The 20378-nt window shown below is 31.8% G+C and overlaps 1 protein-coding gene across 3 annotated transcripts in view; it reads right to left on the bottom strand.

Annotated features, from left to right (window-relative positions):
* Positions 1 to 1427: 1427 nt before the first annotated feature.
* The window catches only part of LOC125504424 (peripheral plasma membrane protein CASK-like), a 30502-nt gene continuing 11551 nt past the window's right edge, over positions 1428 to 20378 (bottom strand). The window contains exons 2-12 of one of the 3 annotated variants that reach the window (XM_048666327.1): positions 18744 to 18935; positions 14210 to 14374; positions 14085 to 14153; positions 13666 to 13695; positions 13096 to 13194; positions 12886 to 13021; positions 10120 to 10239; positions 9900 to 10010; positions 8059 to 8198; positions 6622 to 6765; positions 1428 to 5655 (exon numbers count right to left, since the gene is read on the bottom strand). In XM_048666327.1, the coding sequence (XP_048522284.1) occupies positions 5476 to 5655; positions 6622 to 6765; positions 8059 to 8198; positions 9900 to 10010; positions 10120 to 10239; positions 12886 to 13021; positions 13096 to 13194; positions 13666 to 13695; positions 14085 to 14153; positions 14210 to 14374; positions 18744 to 18935 (1386 nt within the window). In that variant the 3' untranslated portion in view covers positions 1428 to 5475. Of the gene's footprint in view, positions 5656 to 6621; positions 6766 to 8058; positions 8199 to 9899; positions 10023 to 10119; positions 10240 to 12885; positions 13022 to 13095; positions 13195 to 13665; positions 13696 to 14084; positions 14154 to 14209; positions 14375 to 18743; positions 18936 to 20378 lie in introns of all 3 variants that reach the window. The other 2 variants (XM_048666326.1, XM_048666328.1) reach the window with 2 other exon arrangements.

Raw genomic sequence — 20378 nt, 5'->3', positions numbered from 1 at the left:
CTACTTTTTTGGTAGCACAAAAAATTACTGAGAAACCCTATAAAAATGTCGAAAATGGAACACCTCTACTTGTCGCGCAGATTATTTCACTTTTTCGAAGTCCCCCAAAGGGTTAAAAGTTGGGCACACATTTTATGACTTAAGGCAACAATTAAAAAACAAATCATTATTTGCCAACAGATTACTATCTCACCTTATGGTGCCGCTTTTATTTTCTATCGAACATTTATAAACTGAGTAACTTTGAGAAAAGGAACGTTTCCATAGGTTCAGGGAAGTGCTTTAATTGTTTTATTGTATTGTTTAGAGCGTTAAAATTGAATTTTCACCAACTAATATCTATCGAGAAATAGTCCTAAAACGTTTTCTGAATTACCATTTCTTTCTTTGCTTTATTACTCAAAACCGATTACTATTTATCAGCTGGAATAAACGTAAACACATTTTCTCTATTAAGAAATATCACACAAAATTATTTTTCCGCAATGATTTTTGCCTGAAATAAATAAGTTGCAAAGTTTATGATTGAAATTTGTCTGGATGGAAGCAATATTGTTACTTTAGCGCTGTTCATTGAAAGTTATCCAACAAAATCAAGAATCCACAATTTAACTTAATAATTTTCTTCAAAAAAACGTCATTACATATAAAAAATCTAAAAATGAAGTTGTTTTGAAACGCAGATGAAATACATTCAATATCATACTACCAATAATGAAAAATAAAAGACAATAAAATTTTATTATGAAAAATAAAAGACAATACTCATCGTTTAATTAGTTATACTTCATTTATTAAATCGGATTAAAGCTTTACGATATCCGCGACTGGAATTTTAACATCCTAAAAAGGTCAACAACTTTTTCTATAAGGAATGTTTGATCACTTTGTTCAAACAACTTAAAAAAAGTCACCTCATTTTTAAAAGTAACGTTTTTCTAGCAACTAAACTGAGTTAATGCGCCGGTGCATTGGGTTGGCGCACCAAGCAATTTGCGCAGAAATGCGCCAACTCTTATAAATTCACTAAGTTACCCAGACCTAGTAGCCAGTAGCCGAAATATCCAGTTAATGAATCTATTCAGAAATAAAATAAATACAAACTCGGATTTATAGTTTTCTCGAACCTCAATTTTACATCGTCTCTACAAACTTTGCATAGACTGCAAAGCCGCTATCCTAATTTCTTCTGACAAATCTGTTAAAATGCTATGTTTGCTTGTATAGCAGGCTAACAAATCATAAATTGTCCTTTACTAATGGTAGGTTTCCACAGGCTAGTGCCCATGAGTTTAAAAAATCTTCTAGAAATAGTAGCTCAATATTTATTAGTGTTGTTGCTGCAAAAATATTTGTTTTGTAATAACTGTTAAATTTCGTCTTTAAAATTTGAAATCTTTACCCCAATGTCAAATAAAACTTCATTGTTTATTATAACGGTACATTTCTTTATTTCAGAAATATTCAACTACATTATTCTCACCTATCGCTTTAAATTTAATGAATGCGAACTCGTTCTTTCTATTCTAAAATATTGAATTTTCATCATCGATTTTACTTCTTATAGTGGGAAAAAACTTACTAAAGTAAACTTTTAATCGAAATCCGTTAAATTTTCCGTTTCGGATCAAGAATGCCGCATTAATTGCTTAATGCTTCCCACTTGAATATCGCAAAACCTGAGCCCATATCATCAGGCGCTTCAAAAAAGAATCACTTAATTAGGCAATTAAACCATAAACGGACTTTAAGTTTTTTCTCACTAAGGATTTATAAAAATGTTTATTATAGGTACAGTTTTTATAATTATCAGGAAGCAAAAACTTACTTATGTCACATGAATTGGGGTTTTTTTGTATTGAAAATGTAGAGATTAATACATTTATAATTATTATATTTTAATCATACACCAATTTATTAATAAGCACATTTGCAAAAAATGCAAAATAACATACGTGTTCAGTTGAAAGATTCATAAGTCAATCAAATTTAAATTACGTGTATTAACTGATCAATCTCCACATGATCAAAAACCAATGAACACTTGCACCTCTTAAATGCTTTTGATATAAAATGGTGTCGTGAATGGGTAATATACAGGCAACGGTGAACATGTTTATGTATAAAATGAACATACGTAATATATACACAACATTCTTTAAAATGATGATAAATGTTCTACGAATATCCAACATTATCTTAAAGTGAATACTAACTTTATGAAAATACACGCCGGGTGTCCCGTTTATTATTATTCGTCCAATCAAATCGAATTGTTGGATTCAATGCAAAACTTTAATAATTTCGATGCTATTATAATACTGTTAGTGTGACTTAAAAACGGAAGTTTTCTCATAATTTGAAACAATTAAATACCAAAAAATCACATTAATAGCTATTTATAGGCCAATAATTAGCTTTAAGAAATATTCAATAATAACCAGATGTTTAACATTTCTTTGGAACACCCTCTTAAACGCGAATGACAAATCAATATGTTTGCACCTCTAAAACACAATAGACTGTTAACTTAAACTTAATATTTATAACTATTCCCTATGAAGATAATAAATAAATATTCTAATAATTCAAATAAATATTACATCAAACATTAAATAATTTGAATGTTACAAAGTATGGCATGTAAGTTACAAAAGCGCGGTAACGGGGTAGAGTACTGCAAAAATGTATTATGACTATCCAGGGATTCTTAGAGTTTGTAATTTAACATTTTATTAAAATATAAAATTTTCTTATTGTTACTGTATTTTCAGCATAATGAAACGCAACATAATGGATAATTGATGGGTTTTCTTTGTTAACAAGTTTAATTTATTACGTCACAATTATAACTTTTTTGTAATAATTCTGTTAATTTTTGTTTAAAAAGTAACGCCAATTTAATTTAAACTAGTTCATCAAACAGTAAAAATACAGTAAAAATAGTTTAACAGTTTTATGTTGCCTACTACGTGTTCTATGTTCCTACCTATGAGCCCTAGTAAGTTAGCAAGATAATTTTTGCGGTTCCTAAGGTTTTAATTCGTTTTATATTTCATTATTTTACTTACTTTACAAAAACAATGAAATAAAGTTAGAACATTGACAATATCACATAAATAGGTATATTTAATTATGTGCAGCTTGTTTAGAAAATAAACTCGTAGAAAAATACTTGCTTGTGAACTTCATTCGATTTACTTACCATCAAAATTTAATAGCTTCCTGCCAAGAACTTTATAAACAAACTTCACAGTGAACACATCTTATTAATATTCGCTATATTAATGAGAATATAATGATTTTAAAATTAGGTGTAAAATATACCTCATTACTTGGTTAAATGGTTGAAAAAATATGTTATCGAATTATATAATAATACTTATGTGTATTGCTATAAATAATTTTCACTTCTTGAATTGAGCTCTGTTAAGCCCTGCGACTTTTGTATATTTTACTTTATTTCTTTATTAAACTAGTCGATCATAATATAACGTAGCATATCCGAACAATATAATATTAGCTATCAAACAAATAAAAAATTAATTGAGAGGTACGATTAATATGTATAATTTTTTGTCCTACAGTTTCGGTACTGATCAACAACTATATTTTTCAATACGAATTTGAGAAGACCAATTTTCTTCTTCTCTTTGTTCGCTGTATCTTACCCCATCAGGATGAATCGAGCGGGTATAAAATATTTATTTAACATGCTTTTAGTTTCTGAGAATCATTTGCACAATACAGTAGTCAATTTCGAAGAAGAGACGCGTTTGCTTTTTCAATAATTGATTGAGCTTGAATTTCTACAATCGATTTGTATGGTTATTCCTATGATTCTTCAGTTATTTACTTTGAAATTCTTTCCCCTAAGAATCGATGTTCTTTTGCAATTATTCCATGAATCTATATGAATGATATAACATATTGTATCAATAAAGTAAGCAAAGCAAAATATTTACATATATCAATCTGCTGAAATTGAACGAATAATTATTTTTTACACATAACGAAAGGAGTCTGCCGGGGTAAAAAGACGCGATCCTTCTTAGTTGATTTTTCACTGCAGACAAGATGAACAGACGAATTATTGTATTGTTTTCATTTAATATAGTATAAAAGCCCTAATAAAGCGATTATCAGCAGTATCCACAACTCTTCAGATGGTATCTAGAATACCGTTTTGATATTATTGCTATAGCAAGTTAAAAATTGATTTAAACAAATGCTGCAACGGAAGATTAATATTGCAAAAAACTTCTGCGTGAGTTTTGACTGACTACCATCTGAAATGTTGGAATGGAAAGAAAAATAATAAATTTGGAAAATGAAAGTTTAACCCCCGAACACGATTGATATTGGTATTAAACTCCGAAGCAGTATGTACTGTTGAATGTTTGCAGGGATATTTTCTCTTATGAGTCAAAAAAGTCTGTAATTTTTGGAAATAGCAGCTCAGTCATAAGATTCTCTAAAGCTGACTATACTTTGGTATTTTTGGTATTACGTAATACTTTTGGTATTGCGTTCAAAGGGCAAGAAGATGCAATAAATTAATAAATATTTTTTTACTTGCGCATGTCGTGTTGCACCCCGAGAGTACATATCCAAATTATCATAAATCTATCTAGATCTAATGTATTAATTGATCTTTGGAAGTCCATTTTCGAGTTAGTCAATATTAAAGCATTAATTCCCAGATGCTTGAGTTTACGCATTGATTTACAGGATACACATTTTGAAACGAGAATCAACCATAATTAAAAAACCTAGCATTTCAGACGAAAGGAAATGGAAACAATCGGATCTCCAAAAGCCCCTGAATTGCAACATGAATTTGAAAGTCTTTTTTGAGTGTTCGCTCAAATTACTTAATACTCATTGGAAACTTTTGAGTAATTCTGCTGATTACTAGGTACATATTGGCTGAAAATTTGTGATCCTGTAAATCGGATAGTACACGTCTGTATTCAATTTCCATAATCTACTGGCTATGAGCTGATCAAGCGAAATGGATCGCTTTTTATTAATTAAAAGTATTAAGAGATCTAAGGCGCCCTTAAAGGATTTTATAATCACATTGTGGATGTAACATGCGAATTAAAAATTCAATTAGTGCACCAAACTTTTGTATAATTGCATATGGCATCGTATGATGCATGCCAGTAGAGTTTTAATAATAATCAATAAAAATTGATGCAAACACACTAATTAACGATCAAAAGCCGCGCAGAACATCTATAAAAGAGCCTAAAGAGCTGAATGATTAAAATTGGGTTAATTTAATTTAGTGAGTAAATACAGAATTGAAATATGATTCGGTGGCTCTAATTACTGATGTTGGTGGATTATTGAATACGTACGCTTATCTGAGTCGTCGTCATAGTCAAGAGCGAACCTTACACAAGGTCGCCGTCATATTCACTGTTAAAAATACTGCAGAGACCCGTAATAGTCCAGGTTCTCGTGTTGTCAGTAGACCCAAGAGACCGGGATCCATTGAGGAGTGGTCTGAACCTGCTCAATGGCGGCCTCCAAGGCAACGATGGTCTCCTCGATGTCGTTGTTCACGATAATCAGGTCGAAGTAATGGCCGTAAGCTTGCTTCATCATTTCTGAAGCCTTGGAGAGTCTCTCCAAGCTACCGTCAAACTGCAAAAAATTAGATAGAACCATAAAACCGGTCAAAAAGTTGTGGCAAAACTTAACGAAAAATTGAAAAGACATAGAGCTGTTAGCAGCTTCCTCAAACACCGAGAGTGCACAATTAGATAATACGATTAAATAATTGCCTTATTGAAAAATGCATTCATATTTGTATTAGCCACCAGCAATATAATTCACTTCTTGTAAAACAGTAGTATAAAAGTACAATTTCATTTTTATGAAGGCATGTCCGACTCTGTTCCGGTTCGCACCTAGTTGATTGATTTCTACTTTTTCCCAATATTTGTTGCGAAATTGGTGTCTAAAAAGAGTTTTACAGAGGGCCCGGAAAAGCTTGGACAGCTTGTCTTTCTTCAGAAAATTTCAAATGACAAAACGAACCGTTTCAAATTGGTTACGGTAAATTAAAGCGCTTCTTGAGTGTCGGAATCATTTATAAATATTTATCGAGCTTCCTTTGCGTCAGTTTTTTACGGATCGTCCACCATTGTAGGCACGAGAAAATTTTGGCTTTAGAGAATATCGTGTAAACATTTCTGGAAGTGCTGAATTTGTTCATCTGCAACAGCAATTTTACCAGCAAACTTGGTTTCCAAAAGGTTAGTGGATATCTTGAAGGAGCCCACATAAAAATTCACTCTCCAGTTAAGTTCTAGATATTAGCAGTAGGCAAGACCTATTTTCTATGCATATTTACTTCAAAATATATGGCGGGAATAAAACAAGGTATTTTTTTCCTCTCGATCTCGATCTAAGTAAGTACTTATAAAATTAAATTTTGAATTGTTACTGTTAAGGTAATGGTTTAAGACCAAATTTTGCATCGGTAGCTTAAATACGAAGTGCACAAATAAATCTTGAGCAGGTCTTAAAGTTTAAGCATTCCATAATTATTCAATTTTTGGACTACAAACGCTGCAGACGGCCATTAAAGATTTCAATTCTACTTACATCTGCCACGTTTTGCAATTGTGGAGCAGCAATGAACACAACGAAAGGTGCAAACTCGGCTGTCCGAAGAACTTTTAGCGCTTGTGGTTCCACGTCGAGTATTGCCATTTTTCCTTCTTGATGTATTTTTCTAATCGTATCCAACTAGACAAACGAAACAAAAAATTACGTTAAACGTAGAAATCTRCCACTATGTTAAATAMAATATTTCATACTAATTTATTCCCATTTGAAACAAGAACAGGTTTTAGGAATATATTTTTTGGCAGGTTTTGGCACTGGGGTGCTTCCTCATTAGAGGARTTCAAAACCGAGTTTTGWATGTGTCACCAAACYCACCAAAATAAAATAAGTTTTATATATATATAAATAATCTTTATTTCCTACAGAAAAAGGCTATCGACCCAATCGGTCTTTCTGCCCAATAAGTTTTAATTATTTTATTATAAATGTATTCGAWAATAATAAATGTATARTAAAAACCTGTGTAGTTTTAATTGACAATTGTTTATCTTCATTTTCTTCTTTTGTTATCTCTCTKTTGTCTTCTTCATTKGTTATCTCATGTTCAAATGTTAGATTAAATTARCACGTAAAATAGTGAGGAATTTGAGAGAGATGAGAAAATGTGGGCATTTTCGAAYATTGTTGAACATGAACTTTTGACTATTTCTYCAAGACTCTCTAGACACCAAAAATATTTTTTATGGGTTCTTTTCGTGAGTCTTTTCGCAGTATGAYCGGTGGCCACCCTTAGTAAACACAAGCATCTATTATCATTTTTATCGAGATAAATAGGTAGTAAACTGTGGGAAAATAGCGAACATACTGTTTAAAATGCGAAGCAATATTTTGATAACAAATCCATTTTAAGTTCATAGACGTTCATTTAAAGTTAATAAACAACCCCTTTTGGTCGATTAACATCATTGGAGCTATCAGAAGAACAAAACAGAGAGGAAAAAGGGCAGAAACGATAATACGAATTTATACGATACAATTTTAGTTTTATATCGCTGATGTATGCCAATTCCACCCTTCTTTCAAATGCAAAAATGTCGGTTCATCGGTTTTCTGAGTCGATTCAAAGGTAGCTTTTAGATAATCATTTTGATGTTTGCCAACTTGACATGCGAAATAAAAATGATTGAAAATACGCAATATGGTATTATAAAGGAAATGCAATTTTAAGCCTTTATAGTCAAGTATTTTCAAATCAATCATGTCACAGCAGTGTTTTAATCGAAATTTCCTGCTACTGTAGAAGACCCCATTGTTCAGCCGAAATAAAATAGTTAAGCGCACATTGGAACTGGTACAATAAAAAGTTTTCATGTGAAAACAGTTATTATAACGAAACTGATAAATACCGCCTGATTTTTCTCAATTAAAGAACCTTTCAAAACAACAATGAAAACTAGTTGATAGCATACTAACCTTAGTTCCATACATGGCATCTTCATGGGTTCCATATTCTAGATATTCATTCGCAGCAATATCGGTCATCATTTCATCATGGGTTATGAAAAAATAACCGCGACCGTTTTCTTCTTCGGCTCTTGGCTGCCTCGTTGTATCTGTAATATATTTCCAATGTCAGGGAGTCAAATTATAGGAGCTAATTGCACTTAGAGTATATTCTATCCTAGAGAATTTTTGAAATTTCGGAAATTATCTAGGCCGTTAGAAAAAAACTCAAACTGGACGGATCGTTTGCAACTTTAAGAAATCAATCGAAATGGATTATCTAACGTCTTTTCACGACATATATAAATATCTATAACTGTTTAGATAAAATTCCCAAGCTTAATAAACGATGTAGACTAGAAAGTCTTCAAAAATCCAAAATATTTTCAAGTGAAAGCCAAAATTTTGCTAATTGCTGCACACTGCTCCCTTCATAATCTAAGATTTTAGGGATTATTTAAAGCCATCCCCAGTAGGTGTAATTTACTCGAAAGTCGACTTATAAAATAATATCCTTTAACATAAAATGGACGTGTTTTGCATATATCTATTTAATTGTACGAGGGCAGAAATAATGAATAATTTTTCTTAAATCGTTTGGTCCACATATGTGTGTGACTGCAAATGTGGAGGTTGGAACAAACTCTTTCAAAATTTAGCGATTCAACGAAATAAGTAACGAGCTTGAGGTTTTGCAAACGTAAACACCTACATTTTATTTTGTTATTCATTGTGTAACAGTTTTCCAAAAATGTACGTTTAAAATATGTTGTTGTTTCTTGAAATGAAAACGATATTAACATAATTTAAAATCTACAAAAAATATTTTAATCTTATTAAATGTTCAAAATTTGATCTTGAAATTTGGTCATGAATTTCATAACAATTGGAAAGTAATTTATATGTTTTGTTAATTCTAGGAGCAGCGAACCAGTATGACACCTAAATATGTCGCGGTAAATAAGCCTTCATTTAAAAAAAATATATATTTTTAGTTAGTTAAGTCTTAGTTATTGATATTCCAACTCGTCAAATTCTGAATAACTGTTGCGTTTAGGTCTCGGATATTATATAAATAACGCATACTTAGGGTTCGAAAAAATAAATACAAATTGTTTGTTTAAAAAATTGTTCGAAAACGTTTTTTTTTGAAACAATACACCAAGACATGAAGTTGGCCAAGCTAATAAAATTACTAATCGCCAGAAAAGAAACAGCAACAAATGAAAACATAAACTGAATATAAACTGAGAAAAAAGCACAGAAACTAATCTCAAATAGAAAACAAACCATGTAATTATCTAATTGTGCACTGATTTAGTCACTTACAGACTTCAATAAACTTTACAGAAAATTTATTGAGGCAGGGCTATTCTTGAACTGGAAAGTTATATTATATTTTTAAGCTTATAAGCTTATATACGCTTCTGGCCATTTTTTTTCCAACAAGCCCAAAATTAATGGTTACATAATTTTAATTGAAAATATTTTCTGATGATGGTAGAAGCTTGAACGTTTTTTCGTGCTATACTTTCGTAACGCGTTTATTCTTTCCAAGTTAAATACTTTCGCAAAGTTCCGAGTTGTTCGAACAGATTTGGGATTCTACTTCAAAGTTTTGTTTTATCGCTCCGGATAATTTATAATTCATTAGTTAATGCAGGAAAATCCTTGACAGATTTGTGCTTTCAATTACGTTTTTTTTCTACGGCTTCCAATTTTTTAAAATTTAAATAGACTTTTACTAGAAACAGTAGCCGATTGGCAAGATTGTTCGCCTTGTAGGTCAAAATAGTATACATTTTACTTACGTGGTATCGGATAAGCGTATTGATCCTTATGTTTAGCTATCATGAGATTTTTTATATGCCTTCGTCCGACTCCATGGGCACCAAGTAACACCAAAGTCTTCCTTTGAAACGCTGGATCAGTCACTAAAAAAGTAGCATCAGTTACATTTAACCACAATTTATACACAGAAGCAGCGACTTGATTGAATTGTTTACAGTAACGTAAAAACAAAATACTCACTGGGTAGTTTAACAACTTCTTCGTACGTAACTAAATTTAATTGGTCAAAAACTGCATTATACTTAGCCAAGTATTTATCCTTATACTGCTTCTTTTTTCTGCCAAATATTGAGCAATTGACTGAAACAGAAACGACAATTAGAGACGAAATAATATAACAAGCATATTATGTCCTATTAGCCATGCATCTTGTAAATGTTTTATTTTTTCCCAGCATATCATATTGCACCGTGAAAGGCAGAGACAGATTAAAAGCTCTGAAATCAGCATGCTAAATAGATAATGGATTCTACATCTAAACAGACATATGCGTTAAATATCGCATTGTTCCTATAACGAGCTGGTGAGGGGTTTTTCTCTCTAAATGTTGTTCTGTGTTAAAGTAAACAAAGGGATGTTTTCGAATGATGCCTGTTAGAAGCGTGTGCAACTTTCAGATAAACTACGCCATTATTGCAAATTAAACAGATGTTTTATAATATATCTAAAAATTTAAATATTCGCAATGTTTCAATTAAATGATCGCTAAAGAAATATTGATTTTAGACTAATTTATTGCTTACTAAAAAACCAAAGCAAGGCTATGAATAATTTACGCGAAAACAAGAAGTCTCATTTTTCATACAAAAGCTTTTTACACTTATATAATACAATACGAATAGCCAACGGCGATTTATGAAAGCTAATCAGCAAATATGGAAGTACAGACTACGTAAAGTAAAAAAATATAATCTAATGATAATCAAAAAGGGGCATTTAAATACGGACACAAATAAGAAACATTCATTTTATTTGGTAATATAAAGCTACTAAGGCAAGGCCGTTAAATGTGTTTTCAAGTTTGACGTGGTTTCACTACAACAAATGAGTTTACCAATTATATCCGATTCCAATCTTATCCGAAAATTGCGTCTTATTTTATCTACAAATTTCATCTGCAGAATGGCAAATTTGGCGTTATTTCCTGCAAGCGTAACTGTTGTAAATACGTAAATTGACAATAATAACAGCTAAAACCAGAGACAACTTGTAAAAATGAAAGAGTCGAAAGTGCGTTTTTGATGATCGCATAATGTGTTGCTATAAGCTCGCTTTCAGCAAATAATTGCAAAATCATTCAACAAAGTAAAAATGCTGCATTGTCTGATAAAATGTAAAAAAAACAAAAAAAGTAAAACACAATCTACGAATAAACAATGTTTAGCCTATACCTGTTGAACCATCACAGCCGTTAGCGTGTGATGTGCATCCGTTTTCGAAATCTAGTCCATACAACAAAAATACATATCACAACGAATAACAACACAAAATTATATACAAACCATATATTTTAGGGTTTTCTATATTTAAACAGAATGGCAGGTAAATAAATATGAATACATTACTAAACCCAAAAATATATCTAATTATATACAGATTAATGAGCTTAAAAAATAATTTGCCCAGGGAGGCAGGATAAAAATATTTATTTTCGAAATTAATAGAAACCATGAGTACGGTTGAATTAATTTATTAATCGAGTTAATAAAAGTTGCGGTTAACATTTGAAAATATCTAAGTTTTTTTTAAAGAACTGACGCAAAAATAACTTTCCAATATCGGTTCCATTTCATTAAAATACTAAAGGTAGGCGATAAAAATTATACTTCTCATTTATCATGCCTCAAAATACGTAACAATAAAACACACAAAAGTTGATGGTTTCTCAATCAATACAGTAATATCTAGCGGATCTGGCAACAAATCGGAGTGAAATCATGCAGTGGCACAGATATGATTGAAAACAAGTAGTGTACGACAATTAGAGCAGAATGGGAAACAACCAAAATGCAGGAAGAGGTCGCAATATCATTCACATCAACGACATAATAAACAAAGTCATTAACTACGTCGTTCAAATGTGAAAGACATTATATTTGATGATGTGCTGTAAAATAAAACATTGTAGCATTGGCTTTTCACAGAAGAAATGTCGATAATTTCTTCCAATATTTTATTGTCGATTTAAGCCTCTGTTGGAAAATCAAGAGCCCCTCGAGCTTTTCTTACTTTATTCGTTAAGTTTTGAGCAAAAATATGAACGTTTAACTTCAAGGAAACATTAAAAAAAGACAATAAAAACGTATTTTTTCCGAAGTGACTTCAAAATATTTCCTTGTTAGAATTAGCTGATGTCCCGTACTAAAACTCCAATTACTAAACTGAACCGGCTCGAATTGCCAACAAAAAGTAACAAACATATTTTTAATTATCTTCAAACCTCATTATATTTCCAGACAATGTTCAAATGCGAAAGACTCATCAAAATGACTCCCAATAGACTGACCTTCTTAACACTTTCTTGAAATTTTACAAAGTGGCAATAATGACTCGTTCAACGTATCTTGGAATGAGGCAATATTGTTTATGGGAAAATTAATTTTTTTGTTAGTATCACACGCAATTATTTGTTGGTTCTTTTTTAATTTTATTACAACTTTAGAATATTTTTCTGCTTCCTAACGATCAATTGCTGTGCATTAAATAAACACAATGTCAATTAGTTAACTGTTTCGTCAAAAACCGGTTTGTGTTTTATAAATTTTGTTTTTACCAACATTTTTAACGGTTTTTGCGAGTGACCGAGCGAGCACCCAAGAATCTGTTCTTTCCCAACGCCGTATTCACGCGAATTGAACTTATCAAAATCACTTTGAATGGTTGAAATTACCAAAAAATGCATGTCCGTAAAATTGACTTCAAAAGCTTAAAAATTAGAAACAATACCTTGTTCCTGCTTAGATTTCTCCATCGATGAGCAGGCCGCCCTCCATTCCTGCAGCTCAGGGGAAGGGATCAGACCGGCTGATCCAGCTTGATCTTTTCGAGCTTGCCACCAATGGTGGTCATCCTTACTTATAATCTTAAAAAACAGGAAAATTAAATTCGCGTCCGCACTACCAAATTATAATTTTTTTTTTGATTAGTAATACTTACTTGTAGAATATCACCAGTTCTAAAGGCTATACCAGCTTGTGCGCATGGAATGAGGTCGTCCTCTAGAGGCTCATAGTCGAACTGCGCCCTGACAAATATCTATAAAAACATGAAACTAATATGAAGAAAAAATTATATATTACAAAACAACACCTTGAAATCACGTCAGTGAAAACCAAGTTTTACAATATTCTAGTCATAAGTGCTGATATATCGTCTAAATAAATAATTTAAATCGACATTTTCCAAAATTCCTAACAGATAAACGACCTTTGGTTCATGTTAAATAACTTGAACTTTTCCAAGATTTGGGTTGAATTATACAACATAATTTAAACTTGGTGTCCCAAAGCAAATTAACATTTAAAATATATTAACCCTTTTTAGTTTTACATGTATACATATTTTTACATCTAAAATCAGCTATCAAATCATTAAAGAAACGAGGTCAGTCTAACTCAGTAGTTACACACATAGAGCTTTAATAAAAATCCGCAAGAACAAAACAACGTAAATTTTGGAGCACATCACACCAAACACCAGTAAGAATTTAGTTCACTAAGTACTTACAAGTACGGGCAGAGGTTTAATCCTGAACAACTACAGAAAGAGAACAAAAAAACATTAATAATTTTGGGGTAACAATTTGGAAGTTTCGCTCATGAATAAAACTAGAAGCTAAATGATGCAACTATCTTGATAATGTTGATTGTATGAAAATAATTCTATGATTGCAAATAAGTTCAAGTTCCTTTTTGATATAACAAAACATTTCTCTTTTGAAAGTAGGATGGACGAATTATTTTCATATAGCAGGTGTAAATAATTTAATTCAAACTACACTGGAAGCATCTTCAATAATACAATTTTTGGAATAACAAAAATAAAACGGTTACTGGTTTGATGAGATGTGCTAGATGGAAAAATTTACTTGAAAAATTAAGCTGTGGAATGAGTGATAAAGGCTTCAGTACAAACTATCGACTTACCTCGCAAGGCGGAGGGGCACTTCGGTAAGAGGGAACTATTTTGAAGGTGACAGAACCTCGTGCTTCCCTCTAAAATAAAATCACCGGTTACACAAAATATACATAAGACTCGAAACAAAACGTACGAGTATTTTTTGCAACGCTCCAACGGACTGGTTTGCAACTGGTGTCCCATTAATTTCCCTTATTTCATCTCCGACGTGAAGAGTAGCCTGTCGATGGATCATCCCTCCATGCATAATTCTAGCAACAATGCATTTACCATCTTCGTTCATTTTCAAAGTAATTCCCTGAAAAAAAAAGAAATATTCAGTAAGCTTTTCAATATTCAGTTGTTCGTTATTCGTAAACTAACTACAACAGTTTAAAAATTTTGTCTTCTTCATCATCGGTAAATTCTTCTTCATGTGCCATTTCCGATTGTTAGATATTGTGACATATGTGTGTTTCCTAGTTTCTGTTGGTTAAGATGTTAAGCAGTTATAAGATTTCAAACTGAGTTCACTCATCTTTTCCTCGTATTTTTTATCAAAGCGCGCAAAGAAGCGTTATTTGTTGTTCCTACGGTGCTGTTTGGAATATATAGTAGTTGTTTTCTAAATTATTGAGGACTTCTGTAGCAATGTCGTACTTTTTCATTCGTCTAATAGCTTATTTGGTTTCGAAACAAGTTATGGCATGCCATTCTGAACAAAAATTGGTTTATTAAGCACTGGTCGTCATTGAATCGAGCTTTTATACAGTTTTTCCTATAGCATTTTCAACGCTTAATCTATTCTTGTTGCCACATTGATTCGATCATACACCAATTTTTTTTTAAATATGTTATTGAACTATTGTCTTATGATTTTTTCGATTTTAATCGAGTTTCTCTAATTTTGAATTGATCTATCATGCAAATGATTTTTTCATTGCTTGTACGGCTCAGAGCTTCCTAAACGTCTGTTGTTTAGTCACTTAATCTGCAATCTCTCATTTGGCGTTATAGCCTCTGGAAATGCTTAAACTTTATAGAAATTACAAATAAAATTTCATTGAAAATTACACAAAACCACATATAATTCACGTTCTTTATAACCTGCCACATTTCCAGATCAAGAGGTCGCTTAAATAAATTCACACATATACGAAATTACGCTGATGCTCGGCTCCCAAAAGAGCGGGATCCACTCCATTAAGGAAGTCATATCTAATGTTGGCATGTAACGACTTCGCACAATTCCACCTGATATTTAAACTCATTTAAAGCAGATTTTAATTTCAAATTCTTATTACAGTGAAAGATAGTAATAAAACGAGGTAATGACCCAAAAATGTACGTAAAAAATTCCTAAAATATTTCATTGAACTTTTGAATTGCCCAAAATCTCAAATTAGTCTTCAAACAACCGACGCAAGACTCTTTCTTATCGGTCTTAAATATATCGAAAAAATTTCTCACACATGGTACCAAACATATTGAGGATCTATTCCAAGAAACAAACATGAACAAATTGTTAATTTCAAATAAAATAAAACTATACATGTTTTCATGTTGTTATTCTCATGTTTCAGTGCCATAATTGAATAAAAAATAGAAACATATTTTCCTAAAATTGAATTTTTTTACGAGGCGTCAAACGGCTTCGTCCTCCGGTAATATGGATGAATAACATAAAATGCGTATAAGAGAATTTTTCAGCTAACACATAAAGTAATACACGTAAGAATATTATGCCTACATTTTGCTCTAAAATGGGCATCCGAGATGACGGTGACACTCGGGCGAAGACAGACTATGGAGGGAAAGATAATAACAGCATGAATAATATCCTAGAATAGGAAAATTCGTCTGCGTTTGATGTTATTTTTATTACTTAGATTCGCATACATTTTGGGGATTTTTCACATAGAATACATGTGCCATAAGCAACGAATTACACCATTCACATAATCCATTGAAGACGTAAAAATATTTGCAAGATAAAAATAAACCAATAAAGACAAGTACTCTAATAATTAATCAAAAGCGAGGCTTGATATGCTGGTAGTTTCGATAGAGCCTCAAAATTTCACACAGAGAAAATTTTATACGGAATTATTAAGTTTGATATTGAAAAATATGTACATGCTTAGTTACTAACAATATTATTGCTGCAATGTTAGACAGCACCGCTACTTTTTATTTCAGTTCATTTCAAATTTGTTATTCGTTCTGTAAGAGCAAAATAATGAATACATTAGAGTCAAAACTACAAACGGGTAATGGATGAGTTTCACTTCACGGAAATAAATTCGCGTGAACGCGTATATGAATTAAAATAACAATATTTTCGAAATGTTTGGCAAATATTTGCTTTAGATATACGAGTAGGTACATACATTTTTTATATCCAATATAATTTTTGAATCTGCACTAAAGTGAATATTGCTGATGAAATGTAGTGGTCTTTAACAATTTATTGAAGCAAAGTTCATAGTCCTTTTAATACAAATTTTAAAGTTAAAGCAACTCTGGACATCAGCTAATAATAATACCAGAAGAATTTAAAACTTACTTAAATTAACTTAGTTTTAATAACTACTCAACTATATTTCCACCTGCACAAAGTAAGATGGAAATCTCGCTTTGAGCTTTGGTAACTCTGAATTTAGATAGTGTATTCAGAACTAGGATGAACTGGTTGAAACTTGGCAAATTGTTTTATTAGATCAACTGTTGACTTTTAAACAGAAACTAAATATGTAATTAGTAAAACCGTTTGGACTGAACTTTAGAAAAAACTGAAAATTCGTATGCTGAGTAAACCGGTAGTTAGTTATAATTCAGGACAGCCTGTAAGAAGACGTACCAGAAAGCTCTATATATTCACTTTCTCATTCCTCTTCATTAGCAAAATAATTAAACTATATGTAAATTGCGTTCAGAAAATTGATACTGCGTAACAGTTGGCTGGCTTGTTATCCTTAGGTTAGAGCTTAAATTATTACAAGCTAAAACGCGCCCATTTGCAGTCATAAAACTTTAATATTTCGTCAAAAGCAACTGCTCCAAAATTTCGTGCCAGACTTTAGGAGCTATCTAGTTGTAAAACGTTCTCCTATTTCGAACAGAACCATTCTGATGTCTCAAGTAGCACGCTCACTCTAACAAATTTATTTTACCGTCTTGGTGTAATAACGAGTCTCGATTTCGTTTGGCTTCGTTTGTTTTTATTGCAAGTTCATAAACGAAGGTTACAGATGCACGAAACACTGAATATAATGGTTATGTGGATTTTGGAACGTTTCATAAAGTCAATTTGATCTCATAAATGGTAAGGAACCACATCCTTATTTACTTCGGTAAATGGTGGACATGTTTTGGAATGGATACTGAATGCTTGAAAGTCGATCAATATATCCAGAATTTGTAAGCTGTTTAAGAACAACTTTATTCAATCCAGTTCAAAATCCAGTCCCTGTAAATACTTCCGACCTCATCAAAAAAGTTCATAAGCTGAATTAGAAAACGTGAATTTTTTTAAAGCGCCTAAGGATGCGAGCTGTTTGAAGTGAAGACGAAGAACGAGAATAAATGCGGACGCAAACATTAACTGTGCCTGCGGACGTCAAACTATGGACCATATTTTAATATCTCTCGATAATTCGAGTTGCTCCTTTATCAATGATTAATGAATTTCCAGAGAATTAACTATTCAAATGTCTATACTGGAACAAAAGTTAGGTCCGAACTTACGAATGAATAGGGAAAGTACCGTAATAGAAGTAGCTACGTAGCTACAATCTACACACTGGTTTTATTTTAGGATTACGAAATTTATATCACACAAGCCTGGGAAAATTAATTGCTTGTTTATACTGCGAAATTAGACCAAATTCAGATATCATGTAAAATTACTAATATTCCCCATTAAAAAGTTTTCTGAACTGAAATTTTTACAATGTGACTGGGTAAAAAAAGAAAATTCATAAAATAAATGAACCTTAACCAAACTGTAAAACGCCTGCCGCTCGATTGATGTATTGTGAAAAACCAACTATAACTTATTCATGCAACCTTTTGCAATTTAAAATTGCAATCGCCGATTTTAACAGCTCATTTTAAAGCTGTTTAAAAATGCTATACACTCTATCACATTGGGATGGAAATCGGAAAAAATAGCAGTGACTAAATGTATAATTCCAGGTAAAATGGCAAAAATTAAACAACTCTAAATTATTATCGTCTTTTTAGTTTGATAATTCAATAACTGAGCGAGCGAATGTTTTGTAAGTTAATAGTATCGCACACAATTTTCAAGAATTTAATAGCTTCAAAAAGAGCCATTACAAATGGGGGCCTGCAATGCCCTTTCGAATTAAAAAGGTTTGCTGGAAAAATTTGGGTAGGTTATTTATTAGCCACATTGCATTATTTAGTAGGGTATACAGGTTATTTAGTGAGTATGTGAAGCGCAGATTTATGAATTTTCAAGAAGATTGCAACATTTTAACATTCGTACACACCAAAAGCTTCTCGGATAGAAAGTGATTCTTGTGAAAATGTATAAGAATTTTATTATTATACATTTTATATTTATATACGTATAAGTCACGAAATGTGCGATAATTTAATTTGTTACATTTTTTTTAACTGAGAAAAGCCGCGACCATCTGCTTAAGTACCCGGCTGCTTACCATTGGTTCATCAGTGTTTTTCTGGAACTGCACCAAGCGTACCCTGGTGACATTTTCCATTTCCACTTCTCCATTGGGTCCGTCCAATTCGTCTCCGCCATTAAGATAGGGTAAAAGGGGAGGTGGCGTGACGCGGATGGCATCTTCTCCATAAACTTCATGGGCGACTACGTCGTGGGCTTGCAGAAGAGCCTGGAATAGGACGAAATATTTATTAAAAATTCAATGTAAATTCGATATATGACCTAAAATGAACTAATAAACCTATGCTTATTAACAAAGTGCACCCAAAGCATCTTATATTAATGAAGTAACGACATCCATCAAATTGGAATGTGCCATTAAATATAGGGCTATTTAATCCAAAACTCCCATTTGATGTTGCTTATAGATGAATTATTTATATATTCAACCACTCTATGCTTGCACATCACGCACATGCATTAATTAAACTTTGCAACTTTTAACATAATTAGCAAATTATTAATTGCATACGTTTTGTGAAATCGAGTGATTATGACGCACCATAATTAATAACATCGTTAATCTGGCTATGTAATCTATCTTGATAAGTAAACAGAAGCAGACATATTTTACTAATTATTTCGTCTAATACCGAATGCTGCAAACGACTGTAATCTCGATTTATTGCCCGACAATTAAAATTCTGACAAAAAATGCATTTCACCACTTTGATAAAATTGTGCAATTTTAGATTAATTGATACCTACTGAATCAATTTTTAGTACATTAAATAGTAACAACTGATGTATTGAAAATACAGCAATTTAAATGCAATTGTCGGCTAAATATAGTAGTAAAAATGAAATTTAATTGTGGTATTCGATACTTTCATCGATATTTCCTATGTTTTCTGCAATGTTGAGCAACTCAAAAAACGAAACATTTCAAGAACTAAATTATTTACCAGAATTTCACTTAATTATAATTCATCTGCTAAACGTGCCAAAAATATGTAGGAAGTTACCGGCATTGTTAAACACAAAATAGTTAAAATAAGTATATTTGTTAAATCGTATTCGTTCTGCTAAGTGTAAATTTATGCTGGAATGAGTCTGTCACTCGAACTTTCAGACTACTCAAACGGCCTTAAGGATTTCGGTTCATTCATAATTTAAGGCTCGGCTCTGCCATTGTAGGGCACACAAAAGAAGCCAAACCAGACACTGAATTTTCTGTCAAAGAACGGGGTATAGAATAATGTACAAAGTTGGACCGGGATCTTAATGCAGGATTTTTCGCAACAAATTTCGAGAAATTTACGATACCAGAAAGGGATTAGGCTTCTAAGGATCAAGATATTAGTGATTTTATATTCAAATATTTAATGTTTCGTTTAATTGACACATTTAGCTTTTGAAATCCAATATCAAAACAGTTCTTATAGTTATAATTTAAATCAAAATGTGATAAATAGATTAGATACCAGATCATATACAACTGATTATTCTATTGACAAGTTGCTATTATATTTGGCAAGACAGCTTACCTTTTTTGCCAAATTACAAGAATACCTTTATTTATGTGAACGTTTTGTGAACATTGCCTCATCAAAAATTTTATATTTTAAAGATTTCCAATAAAAATCTCAAGTGTCCAAGAATTTGAATAATT

This window comes from Dendroctonus ponderosae, unplaced genomic scaffold (genome assembly GCF_020466585.1).
Source record: "Dendroctonus ponderosae isolate FM_Combo_2020 unplaced genomic scaffold, Dpon_F_20191213v2 Dpon_F_20191213_49, whole genome shotgun sequence".
In the NCBI taxonomy this organism is placed as follows: domain Eukaryota; kingdom Metazoa; phylum Arthropoda; class Insecta; order Coleoptera; family Curculionidae; genus Dendroctonus; species Dendroctonus ponderosae.
Note: the sequence above shows the minus strand (reverse complement) of the source record. Positions and strands in the feature narration are given on the sequence as shown.